General features: G+C 55.4%; 1 protein-coding gene across 1 annotated transcript in view; it reads right to left on the bottom strand.

Annotated features, from left to right (window-relative positions):
- Positions 1 to 18,806, bottom strand: part of FA2H (fatty acid 2-hydroxylase) — a 41,079-nt gene extending 22,273 nt beyond the window's left edge. The window contains exon 1 of the mRNA XM_075326198.1: positions 18,519 to 18,806. Coding sequence (XP_075182313.1) covers positions 18,519 to 18,776 — 258 coding nt within the window. The 5' untranslated portion in view covers positions 18,777 to 18,806. The remainder of the gene's footprint in view (positions 1 to 18,518) is intronic.
- Positions 18,807 to 19,127: the final 321 nt, after the last annotated feature.

Genomic DNA, 19,127 nt, shown 5'->3' with positions numbered 1-19,127 from the left:
TTCCAGAAGGAAAATTAATAACTAGTACACCCATATAGATAAACAGGTATTTATTACAAAATTCCACATACAAAGCAGGGGTACTGTTAATAAAAAACAGGTTATCAAATATAAGAAGGTGAAGGGTTAAAGAACAATCAGAGATCACCCTTCCAAGGGCCCGGACAGCGTTAATCAAGTATTCTGCATAGGTGAATGTACCGCACACCCCAAAGGGAAAAGTCACATTGTATGGCCTACCAATTATGTCTAGAGGCACAGGGAAAAGCCCATGGGTTGTGCAGGGGTTAGAGCAACAGCTTACCCATATCAGGTTCCTATGCAGTAGCCGTGTCCAGGGTCCAGTAAAGAGGGGGAGAAATGCCCCGACAATGTGACTTTTCCCTTTGGGGTGTGCGGTACATTCACCTATGCAGAATACTTGATTAACGCTGTCCGGGCCCTTGGAAGGGTGATCTCTGATTGTTCTTTAACCCTTCACCTTCTTATATTTGATAACCTGTTTTTTATTAACAGTACCCCTGCTTTGTATGTGGAATTTTGTAATAAATACCTGTTTATCTATATGGGTGTACTAGTTATTAATTTTCCTTCTGGAATTATGCTTGGCCATATAAAACTCAGTTCTCTATATTTATTCATTGCTATTTTGAGTGGCCCTCTATCTTGCATTGATTTTCCATCTGTCACCTTATCTTTTTGTTCTATAATACTGCTCCTATGTACAAGAATATATCTACTATAATACTGCCCCTATGTACAAGAATATAACTACTATAATACTGCCCCTATGTACAAGAATATAACTACTATAATACTGCTCCTATATACAAGAATATAACTACTATAATACTGCCCCTATGTACAAGAATATAACTACTATAATACTGCTCCTATATACAAGAATATAACTACTATAATACTGCTCCTATGTACAAGAATATAACTACTATAATACTGCTCCCTATGCACAAGAATATAACTACTATAATACTGCCCCTATGTACAAGAATATAACAACTATAATACTGCCCCCTATGTACAAGAATATAACTACTATAATACTGCCCCCTATGTACAAGAATATAACTACTATAATACTGCCCCCTATGTACAAGAATATAACTACTATAATACTGCTCCTATATACAAGAATATAACTACTATAATACTGCCCCTATGTACAAGAATATAACTGCTATAATACTGCCCCCTATGTACAAGAATATAACTACTATAATACTGCTCCTATATACAAGAATATAACTGCTATAATACTGCCCCTATGTACAAGAATATAACTACTATAATACTGCTCCTATGTACAAGAATATAACTACTATAATACTGCTCCTATATACAAGAATATAACTGCTATAATACTGCCCCTATGTACAAGAATATAACTGCTATAATACTGCCCCCTATGTACAAGAATATAACTACTATAATACTGCCCCTATGTACAAGAATATAACTACTATAATACTGCTCCTATATACAAGAATATAACTACTATAATACTGCCCCCTATGTACAAGAATATAACTACTATAATACTGCCCCCTATGTACAAGAATATAACTACTATAATACTGCCCCCTATGTACAAGAATATAACTACTATAATACTGCTCCTATATACAAGAATATAACTACTATAATACTGCCCCTATGTACAAGAATATAACTGCTATAATACTGCCCCCTATGTACAAGAATATAACTACTATAATACTGCTCCTATATACAAGAATATAACTGCTATAATACTGCCCCTATGTACAAGAATATAACTACTATAATACTGCTCCTATGTACAAGAATATAACTACTATAATACTGCTCCTATATACAAGAATATAACTGCTATAATACTGCCCCTATGTACAAGAATATAACTGCTATAATACTGCTCCTATGTACAAGAATATAACTACTATAATACTGCCCCTATGTACAAGAATATAACTGCTATAATACTGCCCCCTATGTACAAGAATATAACTACTATAATACTGCTCCTATATACAAGAATATAACTGCTATAATACTGCCCCTATGTGCAAGAATATAACTACTATAATACTGCCCCCTATGTACAAGAATATAACTACTATAATACTGCTCCTATATACAAGAATATAACTGCTATAATACTGCCCCCTATGTACAAGAATATAACTACTATAATACTGCTCCTATATACAAGAATATAACTACTATAATACTGCCCCTATGTACAAGAATATAACTGCTATAATACTGCCCCCTATGTACAAGAATATAACTACTATAATACTGCTCCTATATACAAGAATATAACTACTATAATACTGCCCCCCTATGTACAAGAATATAACTACTATAATACTGCCCCCTATGTACAAGAATATAACTACTATAATACTGCCCCTATGTACAAGAATATAACTACTATAATACTGCTCCTATGTACAAGAATATAACTACTATAATACTGCCCCTATGTACAAGAATATAACTACTATAATACTGCTCCTATATACAAGAATATAACCGCTATAATACCGCCCCATATGTACCAATATAACGGTTATGACGTGCAGTGGGGATGTGTCATTACTCAGTTTATCGGCTGTTGCTTTATTGATGATGTGACACAATTGCTCCTCCTGGCAATCAATACCAGATTCGGGTGCCAGGTGCTGAGCTGCTGTACCCTATCCGGTCAGGAGTGATACCGTCCTCTGAGCTGTATCTAAGCCTCCGCTGCGAGTCCTCTGAGCACTATCCCCCATCGTGTACCATTAGGGAATGTCGCTGGCACACAATGGCCGGTGTCACCCCGCCGCCGGCTCGGAGATTACATTATCAGTGGTGACGTTTTGCGCTTTCTTGTTGGTTCGCGACCTCCAAGGTGACTTGTGATTTCTCGTGCGGGCCTTGTCGTCGTCGGCGTCTGGGTGTAATGAAGCCGCGATGTCGCTGTCTTCATGACTTATGTATGGCGGACTCCCGATATGTGACGGCCACACTGCGCACACTACCGCTATAGCACCGGAAGGGGCTGGGGTCCAGAGCGACAACCAACCTCAGACTCCGCGGCACCGGAGCTGACAATCTACATGAGCACCGCGGAGGCAGAGCAGAGTCGCGCTGCGCAGGGTGGTCAGCGCGGGGATGGCGGCCAAACATTCATTTTATGGATACACCAAAAAATCCAGGAGACGGGAACCTGAAGATGCCGCGATGAGGAAGCGGCACCCGGCGCCCCCCGGTCATCGCCCTCCACATTTAGCGGTGCGGTGTCCGGCCTGACTGTGAATATCCCTCTACCTCAGGCCCCGGCGCGCACACTTAGGCTAATGGACACTATTATGGCTGTCACTAATGAACCTGACCCAGTGTAAAGGGTTAACAGCGACTGTGGAAGATAAGCGCCACGTGCCCCGGTGATCCTTGTACCAGGAGCCGATGAGAACCGACTATTTACTCTGCAATCAATAGTTAACCATCTACGCCCGCTGCGGATGCCATGTCACTGGGGGAAGAGGGTCGGCACAACAGCGGCATGCCCACCAGCGTCCCACATAATATCGGCATGCCCACCTGCGCCCCATGTAATAATGTCGCCATGCCCACCTGCGCCCCATGTAATAATGTCGCCATGCCCACCTGCGCCCCATGTAATAACAGCGCCATGCCCACCTGCGCCCCATGTAATAACGGCACCATGCCCACCTGCGCCCCATGTAATAACGGTGCCATGCCCACCTGCGCCCCATGTAATAACGGCACCATGCCCACCTGCGCCCCATGTAATAACGGCGCCATGCCCACCTGCGCCCCATGTAATAACGGCACCATGCCCACCTGCGCCCCATGTAATAACGGCGCCATGCCCATCTGCGCCCCATGTAATAACGGCACCATGCCCACCTGCGCCCCATGTAATAACGGTGCCATGCCCACCTGCGCCCCATGTAATAACGGCGCCATGCCCACCTGCGCCCCATGTAATAACGGCGCCATGCCCACCTGCGCCCCATGTAATAACGGTGCCATGCCCACCTGTGCCCCATGTAATAACGGTGCCATGCCCACCTAAGCCCCATGTACTAACGATGCCATGCCCACCTGTGCCCCATGTAATAATGGTGCCATGCCCACCTAAGCCCCATGTAATAACGGCGCCATGCCCACCTGTGCCCCATGTAATGGTGCCATGCCCACCCACGCCCCATGTAATAACGGCGTCATGCCCACCTGTGCCCCATGTAATACCGGCGCCATGCCCACCCATGCCCCATGTAATAACGGCGCCATGCCCACCCACGCCCCATGTAATAACGGTGCCATGCCCACCTGTGCCCCATGTAATAACGGCGCCATGCCCACCCACACCCCATGTAATAACGGTGCCATGCCCACCTGTGCCCCATGTAATAACGGCGCCATGCCCACCCATGCCCCATGTAATAACGGTGCCATGCCCACCTGTGTCCCATGTAATAACGGCGCCATGCCCACCTGCGCCCCATGTAATAACGGCGCCATGCCCACCTGCGCCCCATACGGCACCATGCCCACCTGCGCCCCATGTAATAACGGCGCCATGCCCACCTGCGCCCCATGTAATAACGGCGCCATGCCCACCTGCGCCCCATGTAATAACGGCACCATGCCCACCTGCGCCCCATGTAATAACGGCACCATGCCCACCTGCGCCCCATGTAATAACGGCACCATGCCCACCTGCGCCCCATGTAATAACGGCACCATGCCCACCTGCGCCCCATGTAATAACGGCACCATGTCCACCTGCGCCCCATGTAATAACGGCACCATGCCCACCTGCGCCCCATGTAATAACGGCGCCATGCCCACCTGCGCCCCATGTAATAACGGCGCCATGCCCACCTGCGCCCCATGTAATAACGGTGCCATGCCCACCTGCGCCCCATGTAATAATAGTGCCATACCCACCTGTGCCCCATGTAATAACGGTGCCATGCCCACTTAAGCCCCATGTAATAACGGTGCCATGCCCACCTGTGCCCCATGTAATAACGGCGCCATGCCCACCTGTGCCCCATGTAATAACGGCGCCATGCCCACCCACGCCCCATGTAATAACGGCGCCATGCCCACCTGTGCCCCATGTAATAACGGCGCCATGCCCACCCGCGCGCCATGCAATGCTGCTGTGTACAGCGCCACAGAGCGCCTTGCTACTGAGCATCCTGTAGTACACCTGCCACAGACCAACACTACAGAGCGCCTTGCTACAGAGCGCCCCACTACACACCTGCCACAGGGCGCCTTGCTACAGAGCGCCCCACTACACACCTGCCACAGAGCGCCTTGCTACAGAGCGCCCCACTACACACCTGCCACAGGGCACCTTGCTACAGAGCGCCCCACTACACGCCTGCCACAGGGCGCCTTGCTACAGAGCGCCCCACTACACACCTGCCACAGAGCGCCTTGCTACAGAGCGCCCCACTACACGCCTGCCACAGAGCGCCTTGCTACAGAGCGCCCCACTACACACCTGCCACAGAGCGCCTTGCTACAGAGCGCCCCACTACACACCTGCCACAGGGCACCTTGCTACAGAGCGCCCCACTACACGCCTGCCACAGGGCGCCTTGCTACAGAGCGCCCCACTACACGCCTGCCACAGGGCGCCTTGCTACAGAGCGCCCCACTACACACCTGCCACAGAGCGCCTTGCTACAGAGCGCCCCACTACACGCCTGCCACAGAGCGCCTTGCTACAGAGCGCCCCACTACACACCTGCCACAGAGCGCCTTGCTACAGAGCGCCCCACTACACACCTGCCACAGGGCACCTTGCTACAGAGCGCCCCACTACACGCCTGCCACAGGGCGCCTTGCTACAGAGCGCCCCACTACACACCTGCCACAGAGCGCCTTGCTACAGAGCGCCCCACTACACGCCTGCCACAGAGCGCCTTGCTACAGAGCGCCCCACTACACACCTGCCACAGGGCGCCTTGCTACAGAGCGCCCCACTACACGCCTGCCACAGAGCGCCTTGCTACAGAGCGCCCCACTACACACCTGCCACAGAGCGCCTTGCTACAGAGCGCCCCACTACATACCTGCCACAGGGCACCTTGCTACAGAGCGCCCCACTACACGCCTGCCATAGAGCGCCTTGCTACAGAGCGCCCCACTACACACCTGCCACAGGGCGCCTTGCTACAGAGCGCCCCACTACACACCTGCCACAGGGCACCTTGCTACAGAGCGCCCCACTACACACCTGCCACAGGGCACCTTGCTACAGAGCGCCCCACTACACACCTGCCACAGGGCACCTTGCTACAGAGCGCCCCACTACACGCCTGCCATAGAACGCCTTGCTACAGAGCGCCCCACTACACACCTGCCACAGAGCGCCTTGCTACAGAGCGCCCCACTACACACCTGCCACAGAGCGCCTTGCTACAGAGCGCCCCACTACACACCTGCCACAGAGCGCCTTGCTACAGAGCGCCCCACTACAAACCTGCCACAGAGCGCCTTGCTACAGAGCACCCCACTAAACGCCTGCCACAGGGCACCTTGCTACAGAGCGCCCCACTACACACCTGCCACAGAGTGCCCCACTACATGCCTGCCATAGAGCGCGTTGCTACAGAGCGCCCCACTACACACCTGCCACAGAGCGCCCCACTACATGCCTGCCACAGGGCACCTTGCTACAGAGCGCCCTACTACACACCTGCCACAGGGCACCTTGCTACAGAGCGCCGCACTACACACCTGCCACAGAGCGCCTTGCTACAGAGCACCCCACTACACACCTGCCACAGAGCGCCTTGCTACAGAGCGCCCCACTACACGCCTGCCACAGAGCGCCTTGCTACAGAGCACCCCACTACACGCCTGACCCAGGGTCCCTTGCTACAGAGCGCCCCACTACATGCCTGCCACAGAGCGCCTTGCTACAGAGCATCCCACTACATGCCTGCCACAGAGCGCCTTGCTACAGAGCGCCCCACTACATACCTGCCACAGAGCGCCTTGCTACAGAGCACCCCACTACACGCCTGCCACAGGGCACCTTGCTACAGAGCACCCCACTACATGCCTGCCACAGGGCGCCTTGCTACAGAGCACCCCACTACATGCCTGCCACAGAGCGCCTTGCTACAGAGCACCCCACTACACGCCTGCCACAGGGCACCTTGCTACAGAGCACCCCACTACATGCCTGCCACAGGGCGCCTTGCTACAGAGCACCCCACTACATGCCTGCCACAGAGCGCCTTGCTACAGAGCATCCCACTACATGCCTGCCACAGGGCGCCTTGCTACAGAGCACCCCACTACATGCCTGCCACAGAGCGCCTTGCTACAGAGCACCCCACTACACGCCTGCCACAGGGCGCCTTGCTACAGAGCACCCCACTACATGCCTGCCACAGGGCGCCTTGCTACAGAGCACCCCACTACATGCCTGCCACAGAGCGCCTTGCTACAGAGCACCCCACTACACGCCTGCCACAGGGCACCTTGCTACAGAGCACCCCACTACACACCTGCCACAGAGCACCTTGCTACAGAAGCCCCACTGAACGCCTGCCACAGAGCGCCCCACTACATGCCTGCCACAGAGCACCCCACTACATACCTGCCACAGAGCGCCTTGCTGCAGAGCACCCCACTACATGCCTGCCACAGGGCGCCTTGCTGCAGAGCACCCCACTACACGCCTGCCACAGAGGACCTTGCTACAGAGCACCCCACTACACGCCTGCCACAGAGGACCTTGCTACAGAGCGCCCCACTACATGCCTGCCACAGAGCGCCTTGCTACAGAGCGCCCCACTACACACCTGCCACAGAGGACCTTGCTACAGAGCACCCCACTACACGCCTGCCACAGAGGACCCCGCTTTATACAGATTGCCATATCCAGCCGCTTGCCCCCAGGGTCTGTGCACATTTCGGGGGGATGGTGGCGTTTCCAGGATCCGCGTGGACTCCCGCATTGAGGATTCTGCAGATCTGGATCGCCCGGGATCTGTTTGGGGACATTTCTAACAGAAACTGGAAATAGCGGTTCCTGCGGCTGCGGTGCGAGCGGAGGCAACGGCGGGCTCACAGGCCTGGACGTCTCCCAGACCGCGGCAGGAGAACACAATCCGGCATTCATTGTGGCCCTTCCGCTCCTCGGGACACGTCCTTCCGCAGTCATTTAGCGGGGCGCAGTCACATGACACAGCAGCCATTATTACTGCGAAAAAGGAAGCGGCAGCAGAACAGAGTATTTCAGGAGAGGAGCAATGATGATAAAATAGACCCGAATAATGGAAAGTGAGAGACGCTCTGCGGACGGAGGCAAAAAACAAGAAAGAAGGGAGAGGGCAACAGCGGAGAGAGGCACGAGGCGTGCGGCCCCTATAGAAGCAAATGCAGAGCGCTGCGCATGCGCAGAGACGTCTCCATCAGCACAACGGGGCCCATTCTGGAGACAACGAGTCACAACAGTGAAATGTCCGGATCGGATAATTGTGCCATGGGCTATTCACAAGGCCGCGGTTACACGGTAATGGAGACCCGGACGCAGCGCATGCGCCAGATATTGCAGCATGTCACCGCTACATTGCAGCGTAACGCAAGCGAATAGAGATGGATTGTGACCCGCGAGTCACAATGAAAGACACCGGGCACCGTCTCGGAACCTCGCGGGCCGCAATGCAACAGCGGCGTACGGCAATCATTGGAAGAGTGACCCGTGCCACGGCCAAAGACGTCGTAAAGCCCCAGAGGAGAACACCCCTATCTAGGGACAAGACATGAACCCCAAAAATATTCCTGCAGCCAGCGAGCCTGAGAGAAGACGCTTTCTGACGTGGCTGATAACAGGGAGCAATAGACACCTGCCCTGTGCAGGTGAATAAGTGGAATGTGAATAATACAATGGTCCGGGTGGAGTCGACTGTTAATTAGAAAAACACTGAGAGCGGAGCGATGGCACCGGCAGTGACCTCAGGAGCGCACCTAGGGGCGCTTATCTCCCCATCACGTACACACCTGCAACCTTTGCCCGTGGACTGAAGAGCGAGCGCCTTATCTCCTCCACACGGCGGTCTGACGAGCTCTGCAGCATAGCACCGCGCAGCTCCACCCAGCGACACCGCTAATCCCATCCACTCTGCTGCGCTAAGCCGGGCGGGTGACGGTCCAACCGCCTCTCAGCATCTCGCTCATGAAGGATTCAGAGCAAAGGGTTAAATGCAACCGAGATTTTACAATGTGTGCAAGAGCGCCGCCCCGAGTGCGCCAGAGCGGCGGCATCACTACAGCGCCAGAGCGCCACCCCCAAGAGCACCGCCCTGAGTGCGCCAGAGCGGCATCATCGCTACAGCGCCAGAGCGCCACCCCCAAGAGCGCCGCCCCGAGTGCGCCAGAGCGGAGGCATCACTACAGCGCCAGAGCGCCACCCCCAAGAGCACCGCCCTGAGTGCGCCAGAGCGGCATCATCGCTACAGCGCCAGAGCGCCACCCCCAAGAGCGCCGCCCCGAGTGCGCCAGAGCGGCGGCATCACTACAGCGCCAGAGCGCCACCCCCCAAGAGCACCGCCCTGAGTGCGCCAGAGCGGCATCATCGCTACAACGCCAGAGCGCCACCCCCAAGAGCACCGCCCTGAGTGCGCCAGAGCGGCATCATCGCTACAGCGCCAGAGCGCCACCCCCAAGAGCGCCGCCCCGAGTGCGCCAGAAGCGGCGGCATCACTACAGCGCCAGAGCGCCACCCCCAAGAGCACCGCCCTGAGTGCGCCAGAGCGGCATCATCGCTACAGCGCCAGAGCGCCACCCCCAAGAGCACCGCCCCGAGTGCGCCAGAGCGGAGGCATCACTACAGCGCCAGAGCGCCACCCCCAAGAGCACCGCCCTGAGTGCGCCAGAGCGGCATCATCGCTACAGCGCCAGAGCGCCACCCCCAAAAGCACCGCCCTGAGTAAGCCAGAGCGGCATCATCACTACAGCGCCAGAGCGCCACCCCCAAGAGCACCGCCCTGAGTGCGCCAGAGCGGCATCATCACTACAGCGCCAGAGCGCCACCCCCAAGAGCACCGCCCTGAGTGCGCCAGAGCGGCATCATCACTACAGCGCCAGAGCGGCATCATCGCTACAGCGCCAGAGCGCCACCCCCAAGAGCACCGCCCTGAGTGCGCCAGAGCGCCACCCCCAAAAGCACCGCCATGAGTGCGCCAGAGCGGCATCATCACTACAGCGCCAGAGCGCCACCCCCAAGAGCACCGCCCCGAGTGCGCCAGAGTGGCATCATCAATATAGCGCCAGAGTGCCACCACAAGAGCGCAATCTATACAGTGCTAGAGCAGCATCATCAAAAGAACCAAAAGTTTCCCCCCACAGTGCCAGTCAATGACAGCACCAACAGAAGTCTCTCTCATGTGACATTTCTACAGACGTCTCAGCGCCAGCGTCGCCCCGTGGAGGTGAGGAGCTGCCCGTCCACCTGTAGGCGCTGCTGATCATGGAGCTCCACGAGCCAAACCAGAGACTCCCGTCACTTCTCCTCATGTAATTGTCACCATCAGTCCCCTCCGTCCCCCCAGAGATATTGGAGGTGGTCACGTCCCGTCATCTGGTGACTGCGGACCCTACATTTATATATGTGGCTTGGTCACACGGGGCCAATCGTTTCCACGGCGCTTTACAGACGCTAAATGAAGGGAAGTAGCGATCCCCCCGCACTTTCTGATTCGGTGTTTATGTTCCTGTTTTGCAGTCACACGATCCGCAGCGTAAGAGGAACCAGAATGTGATCACAAGGTGGAGACGTGCGGACGACGGAGGAGAGAGCGGAGGACGGAGAGAGCGGGGGACGGACAGAGCGGGCGGACGGACAGAGCGGGCGGACGGACAGAGCGGGCGGACGGACAGAGCGGGCGGACGGACGGACAGAGCGGGCGGACGGACAGAGCGGGCGGACGGACAGAGCGGGCGGACGGACAGAGCGGGCGGACGGACGGACAGAGCGGGCGGACGGACAGAGCGGGCGGACGGACAGAGCGGGCGGACGGACGGAGCGGGCGGACGGACGGACAGAGCGGGCGGACGGACAGAGCGGGCGGACGGACGGAGCGGGCGGACGGACGGACAGAGCGGGCGGACGGACAGAGCGGGCGGACGGACAGAGCGGGCGGACGGACGGACAGAGCGGGCGGACGGACGGACAGAGCGGGCGGACGGACGGACAGAGCGGGCGGACGGACAGAGCGGGCGGACGAACAGGGCGGGCGGACGGACAGGGCGGGGCGGACGGACAGGGGCGGGCGGACGGACAGGGCGGGCGGACGGACAGGGCGGGCGGACAGACAGGGCGGGCGGACGGACAGGGCGGGCGGACGGACAGGGCGGGCGGACGGACAGGGCGGGCGGACGGACAGGGCGGGCGGACGGACAGGGCGGGCGGACGGACAGGGCGGGCGGACGGACAGGGCGGGCGGACGGACAGGGCGGGCGGACGGACAGAGCGGGCGGACGGACAGAGCGGGCGGACGGACAGAGCGGGCGGACGGACAGAGCGGGCGACGGACAGAGCGGGCGACGGACAGAGCGGGCGACGGACAGAGCGGGCGACGGACAGAGCGGGCGACGGACAGAGCGGACGACGGAGATTGGAGGGCAGACGATCCTTCGTTTTTCAGAGACTCCGGAAGGACGGAGCGCGGAGGACACAGATTCAGGGGAGAAGACACAGACATACTATAAAGTATAATGCAAAAGGGAAAATCCCCAGAGAAGATGCGTGTGCTGCCTCTGCGAGTGCCGTCTGTACGCGCCATTTCAGTGACTGCCGCCTGTGTACCAAGTGTGCACATCATGTGAGTGAGTGCCACCAAAGTGCGCCATCTGAGCGAGTGACATCTCAGTGAGTACCATCTGAGAATGTACCAAGTGTGCACGTCATCTCAGTGAGTGCTGCCTGATTAAATGCCAAGTGTGTGTGCCACCTGAGCGAGTGCCACCTGAGCGAGTGCCACCTGAGCGAGTGCCACCTGAGCGAGTGCCACCTGAGCGAGTGCCACCTGAGCGAGTGCCACCTGAGCGGCCGCCCGGTCACATAGTGACCCCAGGGTCGGTGTCCGGCCGGTTATGTGGCTGAGATCAGGGATCCTGGAAGCAGACGCTCGGCAGCGCTCACCGCGGTGTCACCAGTAACAGTCACCACCAACACTGGGCACTGGGAATATAATCCTCTCCCGCAGGATGGGACGAGGCAAATACATCAAGTCCCAAACTCCAGTCACCTCCAAAAGGAAAGCACCGATAATGGAGATGTCCTCTAAGCCTCCGTGCAGCCCCCATTACACAGGGCCCCCCATCACTTCTCCCTCTGATCCCATTACACGGGGGCCCCCCCATCACTTCTCCCCCTGACCCCATTACACGGGGGCCCCCCCATCACTTCTCCCCCTGACCCCATTACACGGGACCCCCCATCACTTCTCCCCCTGACCCCATTACACGGGACCCCCCATCACTTCTCCCCCTGACCCCATTACACGGGGCCCCCCATCACTTCTCCCCTGACCCCATTACACGGGGGCCCCCCCCATCACACGGGGGCCGCCATCCACTCCTACACTGATTGTTTTCTTGAAGGGTCCAAAATTACACCCTGACCCCAGAATGGAGCCTGCGGAGGGCGCAGCCTTGTGATACCTGGCAGCGGCCGCTCGTCCGGATATTCTGGTTCCTCTGCTCCAGGTTTCAATGAATGAGTTAAACATTCCAATTACTGAACCCACAAAACCCTGGGACGGTGCCCAATACAGGGGGGGAGGGGGTTACATGGTTATTTGTTGTGGGCACTTCTCCGATCGACGCTTCCGTGTAGCACCGGTTGGAGTTTGCAGAAGGCGGCACAAGGTTCTTGCTTCGACCATCACTGGATGCGGTGACATCACTCAGGCTCTGTACACCGTATATAGAGGACGCCTGCTTGTATATACAGAATGGAGCAGGTGAGTCCACCATGGCCCATTATTGCTCCCCCTGCGGCCCATTATTGCTCCCCCTGCGGCCCATTATTGCTCCCCCTGCGGCCCATTATTGCTCCCCCTGCGGCCCATTATTGCTCCCCCTGCGGCCCATTATTGCTCCCCCTGCGGCCCATTATTGCACCCCGGCGGCCCATTATTGCTCCCCCGGCGGCCCATTATTGCTCCCCCTGCGGCCCATTATTGCTCCCCCTGCGGCCCATTATTGCTCCCCCTGCGGCCCATTATTGCACCCCGGCGGCCCATTATTGCACCCCCTGCGGCCCATTATTGCTCCCCCTGCGGCCCTTTATTGCTCCCCCTGCGGCCCATTATTGCTCCCCCTGCGGCCCATTATTGCTCCCCCGGCGGCCCATTATTGCTCCCCCTGCGGCCCATTATTGCTCCCCCTGCGGCCCATTATTGCTCCCCCTGCGGCCCATTATTGCACCCCGGCGGCCCATTATTGCACCCCCTGCGGCCCATTATTGCTCCCCCTGCGGCCCTTTATTGCTCCCCCTGCGGCCCATTATTGCTCCCCCTGCGGCCCATTATTGCACCCCCTGCGGCCCATTATTGCTCCCCCTGCGGCCCTTTATTGCTCCCCTTGCAGCCCCTTATTGCTCCCCTTGCGGCCCCTTATTGCTCCCCCTGCGGCCCATTAGTGTGCCCCCCCCTGCGGCCCATTATTGCACCCCCTGCGGCCCATTATTGCTCCCCCTGCGGCCCATTATTGCTCCCCCTGCGGCCCATTATTGCTCCCCCGGCGGCCCATTATTGCACCCCGGCGGCCCCTGTAGCTGAGCAGCACCTTCTCCCCCGGGGATGAGCCGTGACCGCAGCGGAGCGACATCTGACAGAAAGTTGTCACTTTTATTGTTTGCTAAACAGAAGGATGAGCAGAAATGTGGAGCGAGCGCCGGGGAATCTTCAGGTTTACACATAATAGTAACACGATCCCGACTGAACAGGACGGAGCCAGGAACCCAAACCGCAGACAGGAGCCCAGGAGCTGGAGCCCTGCCCCCCGGGATCACTGTACAACTACAAGTCCCAGCATAACCCGGCCTGAATCATGTGATACCAGCACCTGCGGCACCGATCACTTCTCCCCCTGCTGATCAGAGGAGCCGAGCGCGGTCACCATCAAGAACCCAACACGTCCGTGATACAACGCCGCTGCCATGGGTGAAGGGTCAATAGTGACGGAGGCGCGGCCACGGTCCTGGGCGGAGGCGCGGCCACGGTCCTGGGCGGAGGCGCGGCCACGGTCCTGGGCGGAGGCGCGGCCACGGTCCTGGGCGGAGGCGCGGCCACGGTCCTGGGCGGAGGCGCTGGGCACTGCGGTGACTAATCAGAGGGACGACCTTTGTCCACAAACAGAAAACCTTTCCTCTGGAGCAAAACTCAGGCGGGAACCAGAAAAAACAGGGAAAACCGGAGACACGAGGGAAGGAAAACTGATCGAAAGGCAACGAAGAAACGGTGTCCTGGAGACAAAGAGGTCACAGGAGAAAAGCTGCCGCCTCGTCCCCTCCGGACCGCAGAGCTGACAATCTAATCTGCTGACAATCTAATCTGCTGACAATCTAATCTGCTGACAATCTAATCTGCTGACAATAAACACAAACAGTTCAGAAATGTCTCTCAGACATGGGTGATTTTTCTCATACGCAACCGCACAGATTTTCCCCGGACATTTATTGTTTGGGTGCGGAGCACTCAGTCCAGACCCCCCCAGAGATGTGTGAACAGCGCCATAGATTGTAACAGATAGAAGCTCTCTCCATAAAAGCTGCGACAATACGAGAAAAGCCGCGTCTGAACGAGGCCTTAGGCGGCCGGTGACCGCGGCGATCTCCGCGCTCCATATCATGATCTGGTGCGTTTGTCCTTGACACGGCTCCACCCTGATGTGCACAGCGCAAAGTCCTGCACCGTCCTGCGCAGCCGCACCCGTCACCTCCATTACTGCAATGTCTGCTGCATCCCCCCTCCACAGATTTACTATTATATCCTGCCGGCCCCCCAGTGTCCACTGTAGAGTCCTCCCAAACTACACCCACCCCAGAGCTCCCCCAAGTGTTACCCCCCACTGGTGTCCCACCCCAGAGCTCCCCCAAGTGTTACCCCCCACTGGTGTCCCACCCCAGAGCTTCCCCCCCAAGTATTACCCCCCACTGGTGTCCCACCCCAGAGCTCCCTCAAGTATTACCCCCCACTGGTGTCCCACCCCGGAGCTCCCCCAAGTGTTACCCCCCATTGGTTGGAGCCATTTACAGTATAGGTAGCCTCTTCTCTCCCCCCGCAGGTGAGAATCAGCCGAGTTCCCGGATACAGGAGGCGGCAGCGGCTGAGATGCACGCGACCATTAGATGCAGGGCTGGGTACAGACACAATCACCATAATCTGGGCTCTGTCAGTTACACCCCAGGGCGGCAGATAAACCCCTGCCCTACAACTGGGGACGCCTGTCACTGCCGAAACAGAAACTTCTCAAGAGGACCCCCCCCCCACACACACACACACACAGAGGATGGGGGTACAAGCCCCCCCAGACAGGACCGCAGGAGCCCAAGGGAGAAATTATATATACACACACGTCAGGAGCCTCTCCCCATATACAGGGTGCCCCTATATACAGGTGCTCACCTCCCCCACATAATACTGCTGTAACCAGCGTTCTAGCTATATACACAGGTGTGATATATACAGATGTACACATACACACAGGTCCCCACTTCTCGCTCTACACAGGTGTGATATATCCATATACGCCCAGGTCTATCCCGATACACAGGTGTGATATATCCATATACGCCCAGGTCTATCCCGATACACAGGTGTGATATATCCATATACGCCCAGGTCTATCCCGATACACAGGTGTGATATATCCATATACGCCCAGGTCTATCCCGATACACAGGTGTGATATATCCATATACGCCCAGGTCTATCCCGATACACAGGTGTGATATATCCATATACGCCCAGGTCTATCGCGATACACAGGTGTGATATATCCATCTACGCCCAGGTCTATCCCGATACACAGGTGTGATATATCCATCTACGCCCAGGTCTATCCCGATACACAGGTGTGATATATCCATATACGCCCAGGTCTATCCCGATACACAGGTGTGATATATCCATCTACGCCCAGGTCTATCCCGATACACAGGTGTGATATATCCATCTACGCCCAGGTCTATCCCGATACACAGGTGTGATATATCCATCTACGCCCAGGTCTATCCCGATACACAGGTGTGATATATCCATATACGCCCAGGTCTATCCCGATACACAGGTGTGATATATCCATATATGCCCAGGTCTATCCCGATACACAGGTGTGATATATCCATATATGCCTATAAGTATCCCGATACACAGGTGTGATATCCATATATGCCCAGGTCTATCCCGATACACAGGTGTGATATATCCATATACGCCCAGGTCTATCCCGATACACAGGTGTGATATATCCATCTACGCCCAGGTCTATCCCGATACACAGGTGTGATATATCCATCTACGCCCAGGTCTATCCCGATACACAGGTGTGATATATCCATCTACGCCCAGGTCTATCCCGATACACAGGTGTGATATATCCATATACGCCCAGGTCTATCCCGATACACAGGTGTGATATATCCATCTACGCCCAGGTCTATCCCGATACACAGGTGTGATATATCCATCTACGCCCAGGTCTATCCCGATACACAGGTGTGATATATCCATCTACGCCCAGGTCTATCCCGATACACAGGTGTGATATATCCATCTACGCCCAGGTCTATCCCGATACACAGGTGTGATATATCCATCTACGCCCAGGTCTATCCCGATACACAGGTGTGATATATCCATCTACGCCCAGGTCTATCCCGATACACAGGTGTGATATATCCATCTACGCCCAGGTCTATCCCGATACACAGGTGTGATATATCCATCTACGCCCAGGTCTATCCCGATACACAGGTGTGATATATCCATATATGCCCAGGTCTATCCCGATACACAGGTGTGATATATCCATATATGCCTATAAGTATCCCGATACACAGGTGTGATATCCATATATGCCCAGGTCTATCCCGATACACAGGTGTGATATATCCATATACGCCCAGGTCTATTCCGATACACAGGTGTGATATATCCATATACGCCCAGGTGTATCGCGATACACAGGTGTGATATATCCATCTACGCCCAGGTCTATCCCGATACACAGGTGTGATATATCCATCTACGCCCAGGTCTATCCCGATACACAGGTGTGATATATCCATATACGCCCAGGTCTATCCCGATACACAGGTGTGATATATCCATATACGCCCAGGTGTATCGCGATACACAGGTGTGATATATCCATCTACGCCCAGGTCTATCCCGATACACAGGTGTGATATATCCATCTACGCCCAGGTCTATCCCGATACACAGGTGTGATATATCCATCTACGTCCAGGTCTATCCCGATACACAGGTGTGATATATCCATATATGCCTATAAGTCTATCCCGATACACAGGTGTGATATATCCATCTACGCCCAGGTCTATCCCGATACACAGGTGTGATATATCCATCTACGCCCAGGTCTATCCCGATACACAGGTGTGATATATCCATATATGCCTATAAGTATCCCGATACACAGGTGTGATATATCCATATATGCCTATAAGTCTATCCCGATACACAGGTGTGATATATCCATATAGGCCTATAAGTCTATCGCGATACACAGGTGTGATATATCCATATACGCCCAGGTCTATCCCGATACACAGGTGTGATATATCCATATATGCCCAGGTCTATCCCGATACACAGGTGTGATATATCCATATATGCCCAGGTCTATCCTGATACACAGGTGTGATATATCCATATACGCCCAGGTCTATCCCGATACACAGGTGTGATATATCCATATATGCCTATAAGTCTATCGCGATACACAGGTGTGATATATCCATATACGCCCAGGTCTATCCCGATACACAGGTGTGATATATCCATATATGCCCAGGTCTATCCCGATACACAGGTGTGATATATCCATATATGCCTATAAGTCTATCGCGATACACAGGTGTGATATATCCATATATGCCCAGGTCTATCCCGATACACAGGTGTGATATATCCATATACGCCCAGGTCTATCGCAATACATCGGAGTGACAGATCTCACAGGTCTATCGCGATACACAGGTGTGATATATCCATATATGCCTATAAGTCTATCGCGATACACAGGTGTGATATATCCATATACGCCCAGGTCTATCGCGATACACAGGTGTGATATATCCATATACGCCCAGGTCTATCGCGATACACCGGAGTGACAGATCTCACAGGTCTATCGCGATACACCGGAGTGACAGATCTCACAGGTCTATCGCGATACACAGATGCCGCCTGTGCACACAGCCGTCTCCTCACCTCCGGTACCGGCTCCTCCATCTCCCCCACATAATACTGCTGTAGCCAGCGCAGCGCGTTGTCCGAGTGCCGGTGCGGGGGTCCGTCCAGCTCCCGCTGGATGTCGGTGCCGGCCCGGTCCTGCAGCAGCCGCTCTCCCCCGGGATGGAGCTTGACGAAGCTGGAGACATCGTAGACGCTGCTCCCCCGGAGGAGCCAGCAGGCGCCCGCGGAGCACTTGTCCCGGAGCTCGGCGGCTGTTACCCGGCGCTCAGCCATAGACCGTGCAGAGTGCCCCTCCGCCCGAGCCGCCGGCAAACCCCGCGCCGCCTCATCTGCATACACTGAATATTCAGCAGGGGGCGGGGCCGCGCAGAATACATAATGAGGCGGCTGAGGGAAGCGCACCCAGCTCAGCATTGCCCTCTGGCGGCCGCGACAAGCACTGCAGCTGCCTACAATAAGCCCCTACTGGAATCTCCTGTGACTGGAGGGGCAAGTGCCAGGGGGCACCAACAACACACTGGGGGCCGAGTGCCAGGGGGCACCAACAATATACTGGGGGCTTAGTAGTAGGGGGACACCAACAATATACTGGGGACTGAGTGCCAGGGGGACACCAACAATATA

The sequence above is a fragment of the Anomaloglossus baeobatrachus genome, chromosome 10 (assembly GCF_048569485.1).
Source record: "Anomaloglossus baeobatrachus isolate aAnoBae1 chromosome 10, aAnoBae1.hap1, whole genome shotgun sequence".
NCBI classification, from domain to species: domain Eukaryota; kingdom Metazoa; phylum Chordata; class Amphibia; order Anura; family Aromobatidae; genus Anomaloglossus; species Anomaloglossus baeobatrachus.
This window is presented reverse-complemented; position numbering and strand designations above follow the sequence as displayed.